The 22,360-nt window shown below is 40.8% G+C and overlaps 1 protein-coding gene across 6 annotated transcripts in view; it reads right to left on the bottom strand.

Annotated features, from left to right (window-relative positions):
- Positions 1-22,360, bottom strand: part of TRDN (triadin) — a 175,665-nt gene that overhangs the window by 53,784 nt on the left and 99,521 nt on the right. For all 6 annotated transcript variants that reach the window (XM_079970771.1, XM_079970773.1, XM_079970768.1 and 3 more), the window contains 5 exons: positions 18,777-18,812; positions 16,097-16,159; positions 15,916-15,978; positions 14,851-14,916; positions 14,155-14,217 (listed from right to left, as the gene is read on the bottom strand). In XM_079970771.1, coding sequence (XP_079826897.1) covers positions 14,155-14,217; positions 14,851-14,916; positions 15,916-15,978; positions 16,097-16,159; positions 18,777-18,812 — 291 coding nt within the window. The remainder of the gene's footprint in view (positions 1-14,154; positions 14,218-14,850; positions 14,917-15,915; positions 15,979-16,096; positions 16,160-18,776; positions 18,813-22,360) is intronic.

Raw genomic sequence — 22,360 nt, 5'->3', positions numbered from 1 at the left:
AATTCACAAGCACTCTTGTATACTTAGGCTATCCTACTCCCTGTAATGGAAGATGTAGAACTAGATGCATCTCTCTTTCTGCACTGGAAACTGCCTTACAGTTACTGGGAAACCCACTTGTGCAGAAGCTCCAGAAGTGCAGGATCTTGATTTAAGCATTTGTTTCCCAATTAGATGCAGACTGACTGGATAAATTGTGATGGAGAAGCTGCTATTGTCCTGCCTTTGTCTGAGGATAATAGTGGCTTCCTAAGAACTTTCAGTGCCCTTAACAAATAACAGTTCCCAGGATTCTTTGGGGGAAATCATGGCTGTTTAAACTGGTATAACACCACTCTAAATATACAGTGCAGATGGGGCCTCTGTCTTCATTTACAGAACCTCCATTTTTAATCAACAATAAAGATACTCAACACATCACGGCTATGTAAAATGATTGCCTAGAACATTAGAAAAAAATAAGATTAGAAATATATCTGATTACTTTTTTAAATTGTAGTGGGTTACTTTGATTTTTGCCTTACTAATTTTTGTATTAATTTTATATGTGTTAATTAATAAAACACAGCAACATCCAGAAAGCTATTGCATATGACTCAAAGCAAGATGAGCAAATAGAAAACCATTTCATTCAAATATTTTATAAAAGAAACTATCTGTTATGTGACATTGACCTGTGTTTCTATTTTGCAGTGTTTACTGCTGCTTAGCTTAGAAAATCTTTAACTAAAAAGGAATGAGTATTACTTCCCGTTACTCCAACAGTTACACAAATGGATCCTTGTATACTAGTGTCGCATGTAGAACCCTGAAACTGCACAATCTACAGTCAAGAAGATGAGGACTGAATTCCCATAATGTATTATCTAGTTGATGCTGAGCTAGGCAAGTGTATTGGCAAGGCAGCGATGGCAATGGCTCACCTCTCTGAAATGGTATGGGAGAATGAGATGCTAATGTTCAATAGCAAGATGAAGGTTTACCAGGCTGGCGTGTTGAGCACACTGCTTTATGGAAGTGACTTGTGGGCAACTTACAAGCATCAGGAGCAACACCTCAATGCCCGGAAGATTTTAGGCAGGATGCTTTTTCAAATAAGGATGTGCTCTCCCAAGTCCACATTCCCAGGATGTTCATATTCCTGTCTTAGTGACGTCTCTGCTGGCTTGGTCATGTCCATGATGTCCAATATTCCCAAGAATGTGCTCTACAGGGAGCTGGCTTCAGGCACCAGGCCCATAGGCAGACCAACTTTCCATTACAGAGATGTCTGCAAACATGACACGAAGGCTGGCAACATCAGCCCCGTCCTGTGGGAATCTCTTGCAGATGACCACAGTGCCTGGAGACATACAGGTTGTGTAGGTATAGCAGAGATCAGAGGAGGAATGACCGTTGGGAGGCGAGCAGAGGGAAGAAACACCATGGTGCATCTGCTGCAGCATAACTGGATGCCTTCATCTGTCCCAGCTGCAACCAAGCATCTCTCTCCCATATTGGTCTCCACAGCCACAGCAGGCACTGCGACCTTCCAATATTTTGATTTCACTGCCAGAGGCGCACTCCTCCATGGTCTCCCGAGACTGACGGATGCCAACAACAACAGTCTATTTGATATTTGCCACTATTGCTTTGTAAGTTGAAACTAAGGTCTTAGGTCTCCTACCAAGTCATGCACTTGCTTAACAGTTCAAAGCAAGCAGCGGGTTGCTTTATCAACACACGAGCTGAATGTAAGACCTTGCCCCAAGTAACAAAAGGATATAAAGAAGCCACTTGCTCAGGCAAAGTCTCATTAAAGTCAACAGGAGTACATCTGCTGAGGGTCTTCTCTGACATCTATAAAATTTCAAAACTAAATGAAGGTTTGAATTTGCAACAGGAGAAAGGATCTGTCTGATATTCTTTTGATCCAAAAGGGAACAAATATCTGCTGATTTTTTTTTATATTTGCAGTGGGCATGATTGCTTTCTGCTAGGACATTGCAGCAGAATCGTTAAGAATTCTGTTAAAAGTGTAGTGCAGCCTTTATTGTGCCCATTAGCCATCACAGAAGAAGAATATGCAATAATTATGGTTTTCAGTATATTATATCCCAAGCTGTCTCATTAAACCCACAAACATGCTTTGATCAGGGGCAAAAACATTATGAAAGATGTTCATTCTATGCCACAAGACTAGCTCTTCAGATCCTGCCTATCACATATTTCCTGATTGTGTGCATCTCTGTGCACAAACAGGGGGGAGTTCAATGCTAATCTAAAATCACTGTTTGTTCATTAGTGCCTATTTAACTCAATTTTGGAGTATACTGTCACATTGTACACAATAATTTGCCAAAATGTGTATTTTATGTGTACTTCAGAACTTTCACACAAGAGCAAGTATGACTAAAATGGTTTCTACTGGCCCATTTTAGAAAGGGGAGTCATACATACCGGTAAGTAGAAGTGCACTCTCTTAAGTGCTCAACCACATATATTTACTGCAATTATTTTCAAGAACATCTGCACATACCGCTAAGCCAATCATTATACAACACTTCATAGAACTTAATAGCTCCAAGTCATCAAAAAGAAAAAATGGAGGATGGCACTGTATGAAAAGGAAGAGAACTACAATTCCAGCTGCCTAAAACTGGGCACACATTGAAATAATCACGTAATTAAGGATGCAGTGGAATACCTTCCATTTATCTCTAACAACTTGTGTTGTTTCCAATGATCTCTCAAAGATGAGACATTATCACATTCAGCAGTACATGGCTTAACATGCAAGAGCTTCAAAGGGAGAAATTTCACATAGGACAAAATGGCGGAACTGTGGTTTGAACCACAAATTCTGCACCTGTGGTTTGGATTAATGTACATTAAAATGCAAAGTAAACATAATTCCCCCCCCCACTACCTACTTGAAGGTACGCATGAGTAGTTTTTAAGACCTCTCTAGTCCTTTTCAGGCACAGAAAAGCATATGTGGGAGCTCAAACTGGATAGGGATGTGCCCATTCTACTACCCAGTTTGAGTCCATATATGGATGAATAGAGCTTCTAGAAAATTCAAATGTACAGGGACACAGATCTGAGCTATACAGTTCAAAAGGATTGTGTGATTCATCTTTTGCCGAGCAGTAAAGATTCAGGCTGCTGAGGACTGACTTACATGTTTGAAAGTTCCATCAGTACTTGCATGCTAACCTGAGGTCTGAAGTGGTACAGTCCAGCAGGACTTGCCAGAGTCTGGAAATGCAATGGTTAACTCTTTGTAGTCCTTGATAAGATTTGGTAGTTTTGTCTGAAGTTAGTAACTTGCTTTTAAATATTTGCAACCAAAAAATTATGTAGGTCATCACTGGGATTTTTGGATTATCACCTAGGTACCAATTTCCACTGAGAGGTGGTGTGTTTGTGTGTGTGTGTGTGTGTGTGTGAGAGAGAGAGAGAGAGAGAGAGAGAGAGAGAAACACTAGTATTTTGTTGTGTTGTGTGTGTGTGTGTGTGTGTGTGTGTGTGTGTGTATAGCATTCCTATATCTGAAAGCAGAAAGGAGCAAAAGCTAGACAATGCCAGAAAACATCAAATGAGGAAAGCTTTGCAGGTGCAGGGGAAGAAGTGTGAAGGAATGGAGATGATAAGAGTGCTAAGGGCTAGTTGTGAAGTAAGGAGGAATCAGTCAGCAGTCCACAAGCTAAAACTCAAAAGGTAAGAGCATCAGTAAAAACAGATAGCCAAAATAAAAATTATGCCTTTTGTTATCTCAAAACTTCAATTACCGCAAAGGCCTTAACCCAGTCTCCATTTCATGCTGAGCACTATAAGATATCCCTAATCATCAACTGAAGTCTTTGATCTCCCTTCCTCATAAACCATTTGCTTTGGAATATAGTGATATTTAATAGGAAGAAAGCAATAACATAGGCAAATAGAAAAGCCCAAAAGAGAGTAATGGATATTTAGCCACAAGGGGTCACCAACATTTCTTTTGTGAACAAAATCAAATCTATTAACATAACGAAAGTTACATGAGACTTTAAAGAGGTCCTTTCTCCTCAAAACATCAAGAAGTTTAAAAATTGTCACTGGACTTTTTTTAATGTGTCTATAAAGCAGAGTAACAAAGGCCAACTTGCGAGAGAATGGCTTGGCCTTTTCTCCTCATTTCCCATGTATCGGTGCCCTTTTGAAAGCTGCAGAGATTGGCATTTCAACATCACAGTATTGATGACAATATGCCTGCTGTCGTGCTATGCAAAAAGGCAGCAGGGAATGCAAACACAGGCTTGTCTCTGATGCCTGTTCTGTGCTCAGATGGCAATATGGTAGATCCAAATATAGCCAATGATAGCCACGTATCTCCAGGTCGTAGGACTTGTTAGGCCTAAGCTACGTAAACTGTTCACCATGTGATAAAGCCATCCTTGGACCACACCACTTCAGACTACAGCTCATGTTAATGAATGAACCCTAGTTGTGGTTGTTATTTTTAAAAGAGTTTTAAAGTTCAACACTGGGGCTTTAAACCAGTCCCAGAACAAACTGTTATCCATTTGTTTTGGTATTCTCTTCTTGTAATATGACCAGAAAGCACTCACTTAAGAAGATGGAAGGGATCTTTGAGCTCATGTGGTCCAATCCCATGTTCCCAACAGGATTTATAATGCAGGTTGCAACTACTGCATCCCAGACAGTCGACTGTCTAGAGTGAAGGAAAGCCCACTACCTCCCAAGGCAGTATGTTCCACTGTCAGGCAACTCTTACCATTAGGAAGTTTCTTTCAATATTCAGCCCAAATCTGCTTGCCTGTGATTTCCACCTATTGGTTCTAACCCTGCCCTCTGAAGCAACAGAGGACAAGTCTACTCAATCAAAGATTCAGGCTTTTGACAGTCACTTAACACTCCAACAGCTGTGAAACAATCTGCCATCTAGACAAGCCTGTGCAACTATCACGCCATGCCCAGAGCAGTAGAAGGCTGGTCTATGTGGATTTTCAAATAGGGTTGTGCCAGATATTTGTTTTGCCGGTTATGTTTGTTTAAACAAGGCTTCCAAGTCAACAACAGAATTGTCTGGTGTTGTGATCGCTGTGTGTTTCCTCCAGACCAATTAGCACCATGTTTTTGCATTATTGAAGGTCAGAGGATTAATGTGTTTTATCTACATGAACATTTTAAAAAGCTAATTAACAATCCTCGGGTTCATTTTGTGTTGAAGAGTGAAACATTCAGTATTAGTTTACACTGTAGGAAATGAGAGCGAATAGAAGGAAGACTGGAATAGAGTAAATACGAATGCAAATACGTCTCGCATTTAGAGGGATTTGGTTCAGTGATGCACCATGGATGCAAGAGCCCTATTTCTGAATTGGCAGAAATCTAAATATGTATTTGGCAATTAGAGCAACCTTTTAATGAGCCTGCAAAACAGTGACCTTTAAATACAGAAAACCAGAAGGCTGTATACGGAGAGGTTTTGAAAGGGTGTTGGCAAACCATTTTCTTTTCTTAAAAAAATATATATTTTAGGTGACTGCCTGTCAAAATAGTCTTATATTTTCCAAGGAAAGATGGCTAAGGTATGAAATGCAAGAACTCATAGAAGCAACCAGCATATGCGAAATTTGGCAGGGCAGATAGCAGAAGGGGAGCAAGAAAGCTGTTATAATTGACTCCTGTCTTCACATATCTCAACCCTGGGAAAGAAATCAGTATTTTCTAACTGAGCGCCATCTCTTTCCTTTCATAGATTTTCTGTCTGTAGATGTCTCTGCCTTCTCAAAGCTAGTCTGTAACAACTTATGCTTTCCTCCCCTCACTTATATGAAAGCTCTTTCCTGCTTATTTCCCCATCTGTTCCTCCAGCAGAGTCTTCCCACTTCGCTCTTTACCTCCTTTGACCCCTATCTAGTATTCCAAGTCCAACACACTCCTGTGTTTGTGCCCTGGAAATTCAAAGCCTCCTCCACTCCTTCCATCACACAGGATTCAGTTACTGCTAGTTTTTGCTTTGATAATAGTGCACAATCAATATTAAAGAGAACTCCTGCCAAGGGAGGCATTAGGGTAAAAAGTCTTCACAAAGAGACACAGCATCGCCTTCCTTTAGTTTTTTTCTTTAGCACAGATGTTGAACTGAAGGAGGGCCTCCTTTCAGCAAGCTGCATTTTTATTATTTTATTATCAGGTTCTGCCTGCAAAATGCTATATGAGGGATTAAAAAAAAAGAAAACAACTGGGAAATCGGTAGATATTTGTGCATGGAAGTGATATATCTTTCATCAGTCCCATATTCATTCATTCATTCTCTCTCATCCTCCTCACAATAAAGCACAAAGGCTGCACACCTACACACACTTACTCATGAGTAAGCCTCACTGAAATTAGTGGGTGTAACACAGAGAGAATGAACACACTATTTAAAGACTTGAGGCATTACCTATAAAAGTAACTTAAACACATGAGGAAGCCAGTGGAGATGAGCGTGCAAGATCCTAGGGATGTAGGACAATTCCAACAAAAATGGAAAATTAAGCAGAAATTCCTGAAGTTTACAGGTTCATCTGTGATCAGAAATGGGAATCAACTGAGCAAATACAACTGGTGTTTGTTCACATCGCTGGCTTTTAGAAGTTCACAAATGATGCATACTTAATGGGGGTTTTATACATTGTTTAGACGTTTCCTTTATATTTAATTATATATTTATATTTTTATTTAAATAAGTGTAAATTATGTAATGTGTATTGCATAGCCGACAGCATGACAGAAACATAGTATTTGGCAGATTATTATTTGATGTATAATTTGACAGAAACCAAACTGCAAAAGAATGGAAACGGTGCTGACAAATACATGTTGGAACAGAAATCACGGCCTTCTAACACCCCTACTAGCTCCTTTTGCATCCAGGGAGGCTACCTGAATATTTTAGAACCCTGGAAAACTTACAGGAGCCTCCACAAATGCAATAAGCTCCCTACTTCAGACAGCCACCCTCCAAAAGTAATAATAATAATAATAATAATAATAATAATAATAATAATAATAATTGTACCCTGCCCATCTGGCTGGGTCTACTCAGCCACTCTGGGTGGCTTCCAACAAAGAGTAAAAAATATATTAAAATGTCACGCATTAAAAACTTCCCTAAACAGGGCTGCCTTCAGATGTCTTCTAAATGTCAGGTAGTTGTTTATCTTTTTGACATCTGATGGGAGGGCGTTCCACAGGGCGGGCGCCACTACCGAGAAGGCCCTCTGCCTGGTTCCTTGTAGCTTTGCTTCTCGCAGTGAGGGAACCGCCAGAAGGCCCTCGGCGCTGGACCTCAGCGTCCGGGCAGAACGATGGGGGTGGAGACGCTCCTTCAGGTATACTGGGCTGAAGCCGTTTAGGGCAACTGAAAGGCAACTGAAATGATGACAAAAGGGAGAGGAGCTAGTGTGCTTCTCCCCATAGCCTTGCTACTGAGACTGCCTTGATTCAATCTTATTCCCTATGCTACTTAACATCTATATGCTATTTTTGTGCTTTTATATTGTAAACCACCCTGTGATCTTCAGATGAAGGGCGGTATAGAAATTTAAGTGACAATGTTAATAATAAAAATAAGATGATGAAGAAGAAGAGGATGAAGCCACTGGTTCTGTCACTAAGGGATTTGGGGGCTGAGATATTATTAATATGTGGGCTCTAATTCCCCACCCATCTGAATCAGATGTAGAAATAGAGTGTAGACAGTATTGGGCAAGGTGAGCCAATGGTCTCATTAGGCTCAGTTTAAAGCAGCTTTCTATGTTCCTATATTCCTAACTCTTCTTTATATAAGTTGTGTGCAGATGACTCAATGGGGACAAATCAATGTGCATGTGTCTGAGACCATGCCCTTGGCCTCCTCCAACAGCCTCCATAATTAGGTTTGATCTTCTCCACAGACCCCCAAATTGATTTACCAGCATGAGTTGACTGCACCGGATAATATGTGCTGATTTAATGGGCAAAGTTTCTTTCCTTTGGCAAAATCGTTTCAACAACCCATGATAAATAAATAAAAACTGTTAAACACAAGAAATATATATTCCGAAATATGTACCACAGACTCACAACTTGAATTCAGCTTTACGTGCTTGGCTAATAATAAATATAATAATGATAATAATAAGTGGGTTGGCATCTGCGAAGGGGATGCAACCATCCATTGCACTCACCTTGGGAGAGTATCTGGCGATGCATGGAGAGTATTCAGTGGCACTGGTATGAGCAATCGGAGGTTCCGAGAGAGTCTGTTTTGACTATATACAATTTTGGCTTTAACCCCCATGCAAGTTGAGAGTTGATTGTATATCAGCCATTAAACACATACACACAGTATCAGTCCCAACAAATACTTTGATTTAGCAACTGTTGCGAAAAGCCACAGGCCACGACACAATTAGAGTGTGGACAATGGCCTAACAAATAGACAAACCTTATTCCAACTAAGATGCTGCACTCTGGCTATCTGTTATCCTTATATAATCCTTCCATCTTGACTGGGTCACATCTTACCTCCTGATTACCTTGTCCCCCACTCTTACGATTAGTAGTTCTTTCATCTCTGTCTGCCTTTCTAATATATACACCAGGAGATGTCAAATTCCCCAGGTCTTAGTCATATAAGCACAACAGAATGTTGGGACAGTGGGGTGAAGTATTGATAACCAATGGGGGGGGGGAGAGAGTGAGAGAGAGAGAGAGAGAGGGAGAGAGAGAATATCTTTGTATTCAAATCATTGAGAAAACAGTGACCTCTGGTTTTGAACTGGTGCACAACCAAAGGGATGTAAACAAATAATTATTTAGCAGTGTTGCCCTACAAGGGGCATGCACCAGAATAAGACAAGCACTGAAGAAGTTTTAACGAGCTTCTAAGGTGAAATTCCTGTCAGAAGCAGCGTTTATACTTCTGTGTTGGACAGATTGCGTTCCTTTGTTTTTAGCAAAATGCTGCAAATAAAAACCAACAATTTATCTAAAAGAATCCCACAAACCATCTCAGGAAATGAGACCTAGTTGCTATGACCACACATTAAAAAGTGCAGTTTGTGCTGCATTATCTGAAGGGTAAATGTGGCAAGAATTATTGGTGTATCAAATCAACAAACAGAGAGAATTTATTTAAAGTGTGACATATATGCAGCATGTGTACCTAGAATATATATATATATATTAATACTACAGTTTATTAAATTAAGAAAAACACAGATCTGTAGGGGTGGCTTATATCGTGTTTTGGCAGATTCTTTTGGAAAGTGAGTCATAAACTGTTAATAACTAGACAGATGAATACTTTTACTTCGTATTGCATAATTCTCTTCAAGTGGAATATGAAGGGGGAAAACTGCATTCTTACATAATATGCAGTCTGAAATACAATAAATTGTGAAATGTTGATTGTGATGAGCCATTTTAAAAAGGCAGTACAGAATTAGAAAGGTACATTTTCTAAGTACTCATTTGAAAAAAAATATTGTGAAGCAGATTAGAGAAACAAACTAATACACCACTTCTACATTTAATTAACTATGAAAACTCATGCCATTATAGTAAGGCTCCATGAGGAAAGTTGTGCCTACTTCTGATTAAAGGTGTCTGGGATTTCTCTGTTGCTGCTTTCACAGAACACACAGAAGTAACTTTTGAATTTTGGGTACCTATTTAATGGAATTTTTATCCCACTACCTTCATTCAGATTTTCCAGTTGCCAATCTGCCACAGCCTCACGGGAGAACCAAGGGAAGGAGCTACACTCAGTTAATTAACATATATTGTTATAACTGAATTAGAAACGTGTGACACCAGATAGCACTGTGGAGCAGTCAAAAATAGCCTATGGGATTTTACATTATGAGCTTTATGACGTCTCTTCCTGTAACATTTTTTTTAAAGACATGTCTAGATCCAGCCAAGGTCTTTCACTTTGAGCAAGGGCCTATTATTCCTTTTTCAGACTTGGGCCTTTCAGAAGCACCTAGATGTGTGCATTGGTTAGATCATGTAGCTGAAACAGCTAGATAGTAGCACTTGCATTTAATATAGCTGTTTTCTGTATTCAATTCATTGACTGCTATTTGTATGGATTACAGTAAAATGCATTCTCCATGTCACTTTTGTTAAGAACTCTTATTATTTATGGCACCACAGTGTTTTGCTTCTTGCTGCTAGACTTACATTATTCCCAGTATAATATTTCTAGTAAGTCTCAATGAAAACATTACTATTTATTGATGTGAGCGTGCATTTAGAAAGGCAATCCAAAGGGAAGATTCACAACTAATTCATATGTGGGTACAACTGTTGGAATCAAGAGACCAAGTTGTGGCCTTTGCATGGTTCCCTAGTGAGGCTGTTCCAAAGTCAGCAGTTTGATGAATGCAGCTTAGTAAGTAAGCATTATAGTCCCTGGTATACTTTTCAAAGATATTTTAATCATGGGGAGGGAGGATCTCTGTACCAAGTGATTTTGCATAGGCCAGACTGAAATGGTTCACTGGAAACTTTTCTAGCAAATTTGGGAGATTCAGTGATGGATAAAACGTCTGGAAGGAAATGGGATTGTTTTGAAGAACCACTTCAAACTGCTGCAATCGGCAGCCAGGCAGGCTGTCATATTTTCCCAGCAGAGGCAGTTTCAGTGTAGCACAACTGGTTCCGTCACACTGGGCAATGTGCTGCAAGGGGTGCCACAACAATACTGTAGAACAGAGTGGGGGGCACCAAATTTTAGCACCATACAGGGTGCTGCTGAAATTCGAGACCCCAAAGTCCACCACTGCTTCCAGAATGCTTCAGATGCAACAACGCTCTGTCATAATGTGGCATCACTAACTCAGGTACTGTTAGAGAAAATAGATGGTGGCTGTCACTGTTGCCCAGGAAGTCTTTTTGGACAATTCTGTAAGGTTATGAGAGAGTTCTGTTTCTAGATTTCAACGACAGCCTTTATGATTTTTAGCTGGATAAGGGTTAAATGGCTGTAGCAATGGTTTCAGTGGCATTTGTTTTTAGTGCTAATGTATTTTAAATGTTCCAGGTAACATATAGCTGCATGGTTTTCAAATACTACATTTTGAGAGGCCTGAGCCTTTGTTGAGTTAAAACTCCAAATAAATGGAAGAACTAACAGCTCACAGTGCTAAACTCCTTTGCATGTAAATAAATATACTTCCCCCGCTTAATGAAACTTAAATCTGGGTAAATCATGTCTAATACTGAAGCTTATTATTGCTTAAGTGCAAGCACACTGTCATTTTTATTTTAGTTTTTTGCTTGTAAATCACAGCCATAGGCTTAGTAGCTATGGAGAGCCTAAATTAATCTGTCACGATTTTGGAAAAAAAGAGCTTCAGTTCCACATAGGCAAACCAATTTTTATATATGCCTAGTAGCCATATTGTTATAAATTATATTATACTATAATATCTACATATGACATTTACATAATGTTACAAAAGCCGTTTCTCAATTAATTTTTTTGCCTTCTAGAATTTAAAATGCACTTTCAACATGCTTCTTTCTGCAACGAGCATGAGCTTCTATCAACATATTGTAATGACTGGGAATGAATTTGTGTAGACACTCCCCAAATCTCCATAAGAGATCAGCTGCTACAGGTATGAATGGCTTCCCCATTTACTGCAATACTGAAGGTAGCTCTGTGCATTTTGGGGGGGGGGGATACACATAGGAGGCTGACTCCAATTCTGCATTGAACAAGGAAGTTCTTAAGAATGCAAGAACTCTGCTGGTTCAGACCAGAGTCCTATTTAGTTCATCATCCTGTTACCACAGTGGCCAACCAGTTGTCTATGAGAAGTCCACAATCAGTACATGAACATACTAAAACTGCCCTGCTTGTGTTGCCCAGCAACTGCTTTTCGGAGGCATGCTGCTTCTAATACAGTACTGGAAATTAATAGTAGCTAGTGGCTGTTGATAGCCTTATTCTTCCTGAATGTATCTGAATCTCTTCCACAATCATCCGAGTTGGTGGCCATTACAACATCCTGAGGCAGCAGAAGGACCAACTGATGCAGTGCTGCCTAAGTTTTTATCTTAGCTGAGAACATCTACTTTGGGGAGATTTAGATCCAGTCCTGAGATGACTTTTTACACACATAAATTGAATTAGACTATGAAACCTTTGCTTTGGCAACTCACTCAAGGTAGGTAACACCAGTTTACCTCCAAAAACAACCATACTAGGCTAATACATCCACTGACAAACTGACATGAAGGCTAGACACCCATTTCACTCACTTAAGACAATGGACCATCAGCCTCACTGCCTAACACCAAAATGTTATTATTTAAGTATCACAGAACCACAGCGCAGTGTGGTGCTTATGTGGTTTTCGAGTTGACTGCTGAACAGCAAAGGCAAAACTCAAGAGTCATCTTCAATGATAAAAACATTTCAATGGTTCTAAACTACAGCAGTGTCAAAACTAAGAGCAGATGTTTCACATGCAGAACCTGGCAGGGCAGAGAAAGCCTGATGTCTAAAACCCTGGAGAGCCAACACCAGTCAGTATACCGTAATATTGAGCTCAATGGCTTTACAGTGGTGCCTCTGGTTACGTACTTAATTCGTTCTTCAGGTCATTTTATACCTGAAACTGTTCTTAACCTGAAGCACCACTTTAGCTAATGGGGCCTCCCGCTGCTGCCATGTTGCTGCCGCGCAATTTCTGTTCTCATCCTGAAGCAAAGTTCTTAACCCGAGGTACTATTTCTGGGTTAGCGGAGCCAGTAACCTGAAGAGTCTGTAACCTGAAGCGTATGTAACCCGAGGTACCACTGTATTCAGTATTTACGGCATCTCCTTGGGCTCTTAATAATAAAATTAAAATGAAATGATCTCCAGGAACTATCAGCACAGCTGGTGGGTAGGATGGAACAATTTAACCAAATGCAAGTATTCTGAGTATATGGGAGGGAGATATAGCCTCTGCCGGTTCCTCCCAGTGCTCCCAAGGCGATCAGAACAGTTGAGACTAGCAGTGCTCAGTACTAAGTGCACAGATCTTAATCACCAGCCCCAGCTGCTGGATCCAGCAATGGGCATTATGCACAGCACCCTTTTATGAATGAAGCTACTGTGCCACAAGAAGATGCACATGCAAAAGCTTGCATCTATATGAAATGTTGTTGCTGGATGTTTGTGGATGTCCTTGTAGCTAAAAAAGTTTAACATGTTTAAAGCAACATGAATCTGTGAGCAGGTAAAGGTGAGCAAAGCGAGTGGGTGGTGCTGTGGTCTAAACCAATGAGACTCTTGGGCTTGCTGATTGGAAGATTGGCAGTTCGAATCCGCATAATGGGGTGAATTCCTGTTGCTCTGTCCCAGCTTCTGTCAACCTAGCAGTTCAAAAGCACACCAGTGCAACTAAATAGGCTAAATAGGTACTGCTGCAGCAGGAAGGTAAACAGCGTTTCCGTGTGCTCTGGCTTGCGTCACGGTGTCCCGTTGTGCCAGAAGCAGTTTAGTCATGCTGGCCACATGACCCAGAAAGCTGTCTGTACAAACAAACGCTGGTACCCTCTGCCTGAAGCGAGATGAGCGCCACACCCCAGAGTTGCCTTTGACTGGACTTAACTGTCCAGGGGTCCTTTACCTTTACCTTTTAAATCTGTGAGCACAAACATTCACATCTATTTCCTTCTGTTCATTAGGTAACTAAGTATGTTGGTTGGTATTGTGCTCATAGCTTATGTAGGACTTGGCTTTTATGCTCATTATTTCATCTAAAGAACTGCCTGCATATGTCACTCTCCTAATAGAAATCTTCAACTGACATCTAGAAGTTATTTTGTTTTACTGATTGCAAGCCTAAGCAGACCTGCTCTGTAGATGTAGAGGGTGTAGCAATTTTAAAATATTTAATACTATAAAACAAAATAAAGAACATATTAAAATGCAGTTTAGCTATAAAGCAGAAAACTAGATAAAAGTGAGAAGCATTTCTGTCAAAAACACTGAATTCATAACATTAAAAAATCAGAATTTAATGAGCTCATAATTTACATACCTACCTAATTTAAACTTTTAATGTCTAAAAATGTACACGTATAATAATGGGATTTAAGAGAAGAGAGTGACAGATTGATATTTCTTACCTGCTTTTTTAACTTCGGGGACAGCTGTCTTCTCAGGAGCTTTCTTTCTTTCCTCTTTTTTTTCTAAAAAATAATTAAAAGGAAGCCATTTTATATGCTAGAAATATGAATCACACACTTCAATGTGCATTCAACCAAGCACAAGGAAGAAAATGTGACATTCTTTGATCTAAATAGCTTCTCCCCAACTATTTTACTTTCCTAGTCATAGAACAAGGTTCCCAATCCAGATCCCTCTGGGTCAAACTAGGGCTGTATCTGCAATATATATTTAAAGCAGTACCATACCACTTTAAACAGTCATGGAGCCCAGGAACTGTAGTTTGTTATGGGAGCCCAGAGTTGTTATGATTAGGAGACCCTTCTCCCCTCAGAGCCTCAGTTCTCAGATTTCCCTGGAAAGGGGGGGGGGGGGTCAATTTTTAAACCACTCTGTAAATTGTAGCTCTGTAAAGGGAATAAGGGTCTCCCTGCTGAGGGAGGGAGAGGGAAAGAATGTGCACGCTGGAGATCCACGCGGCAATTCCTGGACCGTCCGCAAGCCAGATCCAGAAGGCAACTGGGCCTGATCTGGCCTGTGGTCCTTAGTTTGCTGACCCATGTCGTACAGTATGCTATTGCTGTCGTGAACACACCCACCCCAACTAAAACTGGTTGAATAATATAATATAAAACAAGCACCTTCAAATAGCCCACCTTTTGGTTTAATTTCAGAAACAACCTTCTTCTCATGGGTTACCACCTCCTTTTCTTTTTCTACTTCTAAGAGAAAAATAAAAAGATGGCTTTGTCTCATAAGGACCCCATGTACCATTTTTGGTTTCATAAAAGTTAGACAAATACGTCATAGGAGCAAAGGGGATGGTGTGTGTGTGTTTGTGTGTGTGTGTGACACACACAGACGGAGAGAGCGCGCGCGCGCTTCTGTATTCCACCCCCAAGGCTCACTGGTGCTCATGCATATGTAGTGCTAAACTATGGTTTCTTGTTGCATCTTGGTTCCAAGTAATGTGTTTGTTTATTTTGAAATGCATACCCTGCTTTTCTCTATAAAACAAATGCAAAACAGCTTACAAAAAAGTTTGTAGAATACATAAAGCCCAGTAAAACAGTCCAAATCACTCAATATTTAAAGGCCTTAATGCCAGGTAGATGTACAGTACATTCCCAGGCAAAACTACACAATTAGGTCAGCACTATACCCAAATTGCTTCCACATGCTTCGTTCTTTTTGGGTGAAATTCAGCTGTGTCGATCTGTCAGCAGAATCAACACCATCGTCAGAGCAAATTCCATCCCCAGCCTCACTGTACACCCCAAAGTCTGCCCCAGAGGGTTTGAGGAAGCTATGGAGAAGATTTGAGGCATGGGGCTAGGTGTGGCAAATACAATGGGATGCTGCCACAAAGCTTCCCTCCCAACACTGGCATTGCTGTCATTTACCTGGATGGTGCAGGAGCAGGTCAGTGGTGAGGTCAGCATTGCACCTATACATCGATGGGAGCACCGCATTGCCTCTGCTAATCCACCCAAAAAGGCCTGACCTCACCATTACACCACCCACCCTATTCAGGTAAGTGGCAGCAATTCTGGGGTCAACAACGTAGCTCCATTGCACCACCCCTGCATGGGGGGGCAGGGGGAGGAGAGGAAGGGGCTAAAGTGACTGCTTATCTGAATCCAGCCAACGAGGCAAGTATCCATCATACAAATTCAGTTCAGTAATGATCTAGCAATGTCATACTTGTGCAGATAGCTTACCTTTCTTTTTAATTTCAGGAATAACTTTCTTTTCATGTGTTACCTTTTTCTTTTCTTCCACTTCTAAAACATGAATCAAAAGCTGATGATTTGGCTTTGCATCTTACAGAATTACAGCAGGCAGAGTTCTTTGAACATCAGGTCAATTTACTGCCACACTGTAAAATCAGAAACACCTTACCTTTTGTTTTAACTTCAGGAATAGCTTTCTTCTGTTGAACCACTTTTTTCGCCTTTTCTTCTTCTAAGGAATAAATGCAAAAAGCACTGTTTCACTATGCATGTCTTACTTAAAATATATAGATCTTTTATTTTGAGGATCAATTTCCACACTTGAGGAAAAATAAGAACTTAAAGGTAAAGGTAAAGGTACCCCTGCCCGTACGGGCCAGTCTTGACAGACTCTGGGGTTGTGCGCCCATCTCACTTAAGAGGCCAGGGGCCAGCGCTGTCCGGAGACACTTCCGGGTCGCGTGACATCGCTGCTCTGGCCAGAGGCAGAGCCAGAGCCGCACACGGAAACGCCGTTTACCTTCCCGCTGGTAAGCGGTCCCTATTTATCTACTTGCACCCGGAGGTGCTTTCGATCTGCTAGGTTGGCAGGCGCTGGGACCGAGCAGCGGGAGCGCACCCCACCGCAGGGATTCGAACCGCCGACCTTTCGATCGGCAAGTCCTAGGCGCTGAGGCTTTAACCCACAGCGCCACCTGCGTCCCGGACCCAAACCCAGAAAGAGGACCCAAACCCAGAAAGAATGCAAAGGTAGCAAATGTTGCCTGGCCAAGTTGATAGCACATATCAACACAAGGGCGGGGTTCAACTAGGTTGTTGCATGTGTGGAATGAGGTCTGCTTTTGCCATAGAACTTTTCCCCATTCTATTACCCGTGTCCCCTGAATCTGCTCTGAAGGGTTGGGGGAAACTCCAGAACTGGCTTAGGGAGCATTTGTGGGGCCTGCAGAGGTGGAAAGGGTGGGAAAGTCTTGTGCACGAGCAGACTTTTATCCCCATGTGCATACCCACTAAGAACTACATTGAATTCCAACCAATATATGCCAGGGCTGCAATTCAGTGAGGCATTTCCTTATTCATTTTAATGGGGGAAGGAGATGCTTGCATCCCCTTGCATTAGCCAATCTGCTTCTTCCCTTGAATTTAAAAGGACAGGGCAAGATGTCCAAATGAGAATCCGGTGTGTGCATGGGGAGCTCTGAATCAGGTTGTGTATCCCCGGTGCTTTTTTTCTGGGAGGACGCAGGGGTATGTATACCCCTAAACATTTTGTGAATCTAAGTTTGGCCTCAATATGAGTAGGAAAATTAGAGTGCCCCTAAGCACTTGTATCCTAATAGGTTTGCTTATTGTTCAGGTAAGCAGTCATTTACCATGTAGTCTTATTGGAGAAACACTAGACAAGCAACACCTGCAACTTTTGAAAGTAGAAGATATTCATTTTGCATTGTCCCCCTGCTCCCACCCTGGAATGAGTTTGATGAAGAATGTGTGTGAGCTCCTGACTCAAGCTTAGTAAACCGTAGCATCTGGCGTGGTTGCTGACACATTGCCAAAAAATTATAGATAAAAGAGACACAAATTTACATTAAAATGGCTTATGTATATGTATAGGTGTAAATTAAGAAATATTTACTTTCCTTTTCAAGAGAAATATAGTATAGCTCACTGCAGTGAGAAAGATATGGACAGTAACCTGTGTGTCTACTGAGACTGCTGTCTGAATACTAGTGGTCGAAAACCTAAAACACCTCCTCTCCTCCCCTTCTATGGTTCTTTAGCTTTTAAACTGGGCCAGCCCTTAAAATAGAGTCAAATAAAGGAATGTCTTCATACAGTTTTTCAAGGACTATACCCTGTAAAACAGTATACATGCCACCCAGTCTGTGCCAGAGTTTTACACCACTGGGCTGCAGATGGTACTTATATAATTGGATGCTCCCATACCATTTTTTAAATCCCCTACATATAGAAAAACTAGGTGTCAAGATATAGTCAAGGCCAGATTCCTTCTCCGGACGCCTGATTTTCTATGTGCATTTGTGTTGGGATAGTGATGGTGTGGAGGCATTGGAGCTGTCATGACTGAAGTAATACACTTTAAGCCCTGTTCATGCAACTGAATATGTGGGAAGAGGAGCATGGGAATGCAAGAGGAAGTCCTGCCCCTGAATCTATTCACATCCATTCAATTAATAATGTGAACAGGCCCAGTGTAGATTAACACAGATAATCAGAAACTCTGTTTTTCTTTTTCTTCTCTCTTTATCTCTCTCTCTCTCTTGCCGTGTGCCTACTCAAATGAGGAAGAACATGCACACAAGGTTTTTGCAGGGTTTTTATCTGTATGTGCAATACAATGCAAACCAACACAGAAATACCAACCCAGCAAAAAAAATAAAAAATGGGGGGGGGCTTAGATCCATATTTTCATTTTGGGGTGTGATGGCCTGTCTAGAGTAGCATAAGAAGGTGGCACAAGTGGCTGCAGTGAGGAGGTAAGAGAAAGCAGCAAATATTCTCATCCTCCTTCCTCTGCAAGGGAACCTCCACTGGATCGCAGTGCCTTCCATGAATGGAAGAAGCCCTTTGCCAGATGGCCAATTTGGATCCAATCCAGTGTCTCCAATAAAACAAACAGAATCTACATGTTCTCAGTATGCATTAGGATTTATTCCTGTGAGCAATTAATGATGCACAGGTCAAGAACTGAGCTTGCTGTTGAATTCCTGCTTTATTAATACACACATGTAGTTTATCTAGACTAGTCATATGAAGAGAGCTTCAGTGAGAACAAGGTATCACTGATAACCTAAAAACAAAAGAAAACAACAAATTATATTACTTACTTATTGGCTTTGTAGTTGTCACATTAGGTTTTCCAACTGCATGAGCAAAATAATATAAATATTATTTTTAAAAAATATATAGTTAAACCAAGGAATAGAAATAATAAATTACAAAGGCTGAAAAAGCACAGCGTGTGCTCAGAAGCTCTAGCAAATGTGATTGAGAATATTATAAAACAGATATCTTCTCAAGAGCTAGAAACCACATAGTCATTTTGCATATTGCTTCCATAAATATAAGCAAAAACTATAGGGAAGGGTAAGGGAGTGTTTAGAAACTTGACAGAATTTGCACGAAAACCAAATTGAATCTGCCTGTATGACAAACAATACAGTTCGGTGATATCTAAAATGCAATGGTATCTCCATTAAACTGTTTAGTCACATGAGTAACTCCATCTTAGACCATTTTTCTTTTCACTCCACAGTGCATGGGCCAACTCAGGTTGATCAGTTCAATCCACCACAAGTATATCCACAAGACAGATATATTCTGCATGTACAAAGGATACTGCTTGGATTAAAAGTCCTCAAATCTAGCACCTTGGTATAAACCCATGACCTTCAGAAAAGAGCCATTGCTCTGTGGCAGACCAATGTAGAAGGTCCTAGGTTTAAACCCTGGCATCTCCAGATACCTCTGGGAAAAGAGTCCTGTCTGAAATGCTGGAGGGCTGCTGTGAGTCAGTACAGACAATACTGAGCTAGGTGGGCAAATGCTCTGAGTATAAGGCAGTTTCTTACACACACATGCTTGTTAAGGAATGCTTAATATTGTAAGCTCTGACTGTTTATGAACACCTGTTTATAAAATGTAATGTTTCCCCTTGTACGTCCAACAGCCGATCTGTACTATTAGACTTAACAGCAACTACCATTGGTTCTGTGTATGACTGGATTTTTGCCAAGGCCCACTTCCCCCTGCAGCTCCCATGTTGCCTTCCATCTTGTTCTAGAAGATGCCTCTTCTGAACCATAAGTCCTTCCATGTGTGCAAGGACACCAGTTGGATTCCACCCTGTCTGTATAGTGTCCTTACATAGTTTAGTCACTATATGGAACTGGACTTAAGTTATATCTGGATGGTGTGTCCTGTAAGCTTTCATAGACCACTCCAAATACATTGGCAGTCCCAGGAACTTCTTAAGCTTATTCAAAGAAACATGATGTTTGGAGTAAGAAATATTATGCAATAGGCACTGATGTGGGAAGATTTGAAAACAAAACACGGAAGTATGATCTTTGGAAGTGTGGGAGAAATGTATTCAGCATTTGATGGGAACAGGGAATTTTAAGAAGGGCACATTGTGTTTTCTTACAAGCAAGTAGGCTGAAAAGAACTCATTCCAAGGTAAGTGTACATAGGATTTGCAGTCCAGGCCTCTTACATGTCTAGCCTCTTTTTGGAATATTCCATTGCATTAGCCTGTCTCTGTCTCCCAAACATGTCACAACAGCTTCTTCTTTCACTCCAAGCCTGACACCTCAGAGATGCATAAATGGGAAGAATAAAGCATGCTAACAGCCCACATAAAGAATTACTGGATCAAGGAGATTGCACACTCAGTTTGCCACAATATATGCAGCTTATTTAGGCCTTAGCAGCATTTCCAAGGGTGATCTTCTGTGATATCAAAGAACTGTTTTTAAAGTTTTCCAAACCGCATTTTCTTCTGCAGGCCCTATCCTACCTGCTACTGTGCAGAATCCCAGGTTTATGGGGAAGGTTCCTGGGAAATTGCCTGAATCAAAAAGGTGGTTTTCTAAAGTGAAATTTAACTTTTAAAAGTCACTGAGATTTATTTCTGAAGGAGTAAAGGATTGAAAGATGTGATGAGAAAAATAAGAAGGATTTAATGTTAAGCCTAAAAAGGTCAGGCATATTGTGCTGAATGGTCTTTGGTGGCTTCTGCAGCATCTCATGTTTTCCACCTGTGATGTCAAGTATCTTTTAAGAGATGGAGAGGAGGAGGGGAGTAAGAGTGCTGGCTTTCAGCCAAGTGTCCTTCAAAGTCGATTTGAGTGTAACAACAGCCTGTTGATCTGCTGGTGATGGGAAGCTCTAAATATAGCAATGCACTTGAGTTACAAGGCATGGTGTTACACAAATGAGACCCTCTCTGGAGAAATGCACTGCAAGGATCTGTATTTTCACACTTAAACTTCAAAGATGATACAGGTAGTAAGTCATATTAATGCTGACTCTGAAAGAGCTTGCCTGCCCATCCATCATCTGCAAGAGGAGGAGGTAAGAAAGGTGCTGAAAAAAAGCTATCCTCAATATGCTGTGTTGCTGGGGTAGGGGTGGGGATAACCAGAAGCAAAAATAAACTACGCAGGAGTGAATGCCAAAAGGGCCTACAAGGTGGTCTGGTTCACTTAAGTCTTTGATGCATCAAATGCTTATCTTTTGCTTCTTATCAAAATCCCTGGAAACCGTTATGGAGAGACTTTTGTGGGAGATATTTTATATATTAGCTCAGCTTTTGATAAAATATTGCTTTGAAGTTAGAAATGAAAAAGTACAGGAATATAGAAATGAAATGTATTACTATTAACAGGGTCTTTCAAAACTAATGAGCAACATGCTTTGTGTTTGAGATAGATTTCTGTCCTTGCACTAATCTATATTCATGCCAACTCCAACAACATTGTGTTTATGTGACACAGAGATATTATTAAGCATTACATAAATCTTTAAAACTCCACATTAAGAGTATAATTCATTTTGGCTAGGTCAGGCCTATTTAACGGTGCAGGTACAGGTAGCTTTGTGCTACATGCTGTTGAACTTGATTTTGAGGTGAGATAGAATTAAAACCCTGTGGTTTAGGGGACATTTGTAGGAAAATACCACACATCACAAAGGTGCCCCTGGATAAGTATGATGAAAAATTTCAGAAGGATTGGTGCATGTTTTAAGAAGCTATGATGAATAAAAACAATTTGTGTGGGGGGTTTGTTTTTTGTTCACTAGACAAGACCCTTCCTTCTACATCCCTCCCAATGATTGGAAATAAAAAGGGGAACCCTGAAAAAGTTATCTTCTAGGTGGACACTAGGCCTGACAGAAGACTACACCCTCATCTCCTTCTCCACTGTCCCTAATTTGAGACGTTGGGGGTATGTTAACGCCCTCCCACCAGATGTCATAGAGAAAAACAACTACCAGACTTTTAGAAGCTTTTAGGGAAGCTTTTAATGTTTAATAGGTTATTGTATTTTAGGGTTCTGTTGGAAGCCACCCAGAGTGGCTGGGTTATAAATTATTATTATTATTATTATTATTATTATTATTATTATTAAGAGGCATCCCGAATCTAAGTTCTTTGGGAGCTCTGAAGCAGCCATGGGGCTTTGAGAGCACCCTACTTCCATTTGGCACACCTCAGAGATCATCTGTTTTGCCTCAGAAGAGCTCCCAATTCAGACCAAAACTGGGGAACCACTGGCACATGGGCCCACCAGACTTCCCCATCTGACTCAAGAGGCCATTTTGGTCAAGCTATACCCACCTGCCCCTATACCTGGTATCATGTATGACATCAAGTGTGGGGCAAGTAGAGAAGAATCAGCTGGCTGCT

The sequence above is a fragment of the Podarcis cretensis genome (assembly GCF_951804945.1).
Source record: "Podarcis cretensis genome assembly, chromosome: 3".
NCBI classification, from domain to species: Eukaryota; Metazoa; Chordata; class Lepidosauria; order Squamata; family Lacertidae; genus Podarcis; species Podarcis cretensis.
The sequence above is the reverse complement of the archived record's forward strand: the minus strand, read 5'-3'. Positions and strand labels throughout refer to the sequence as shown.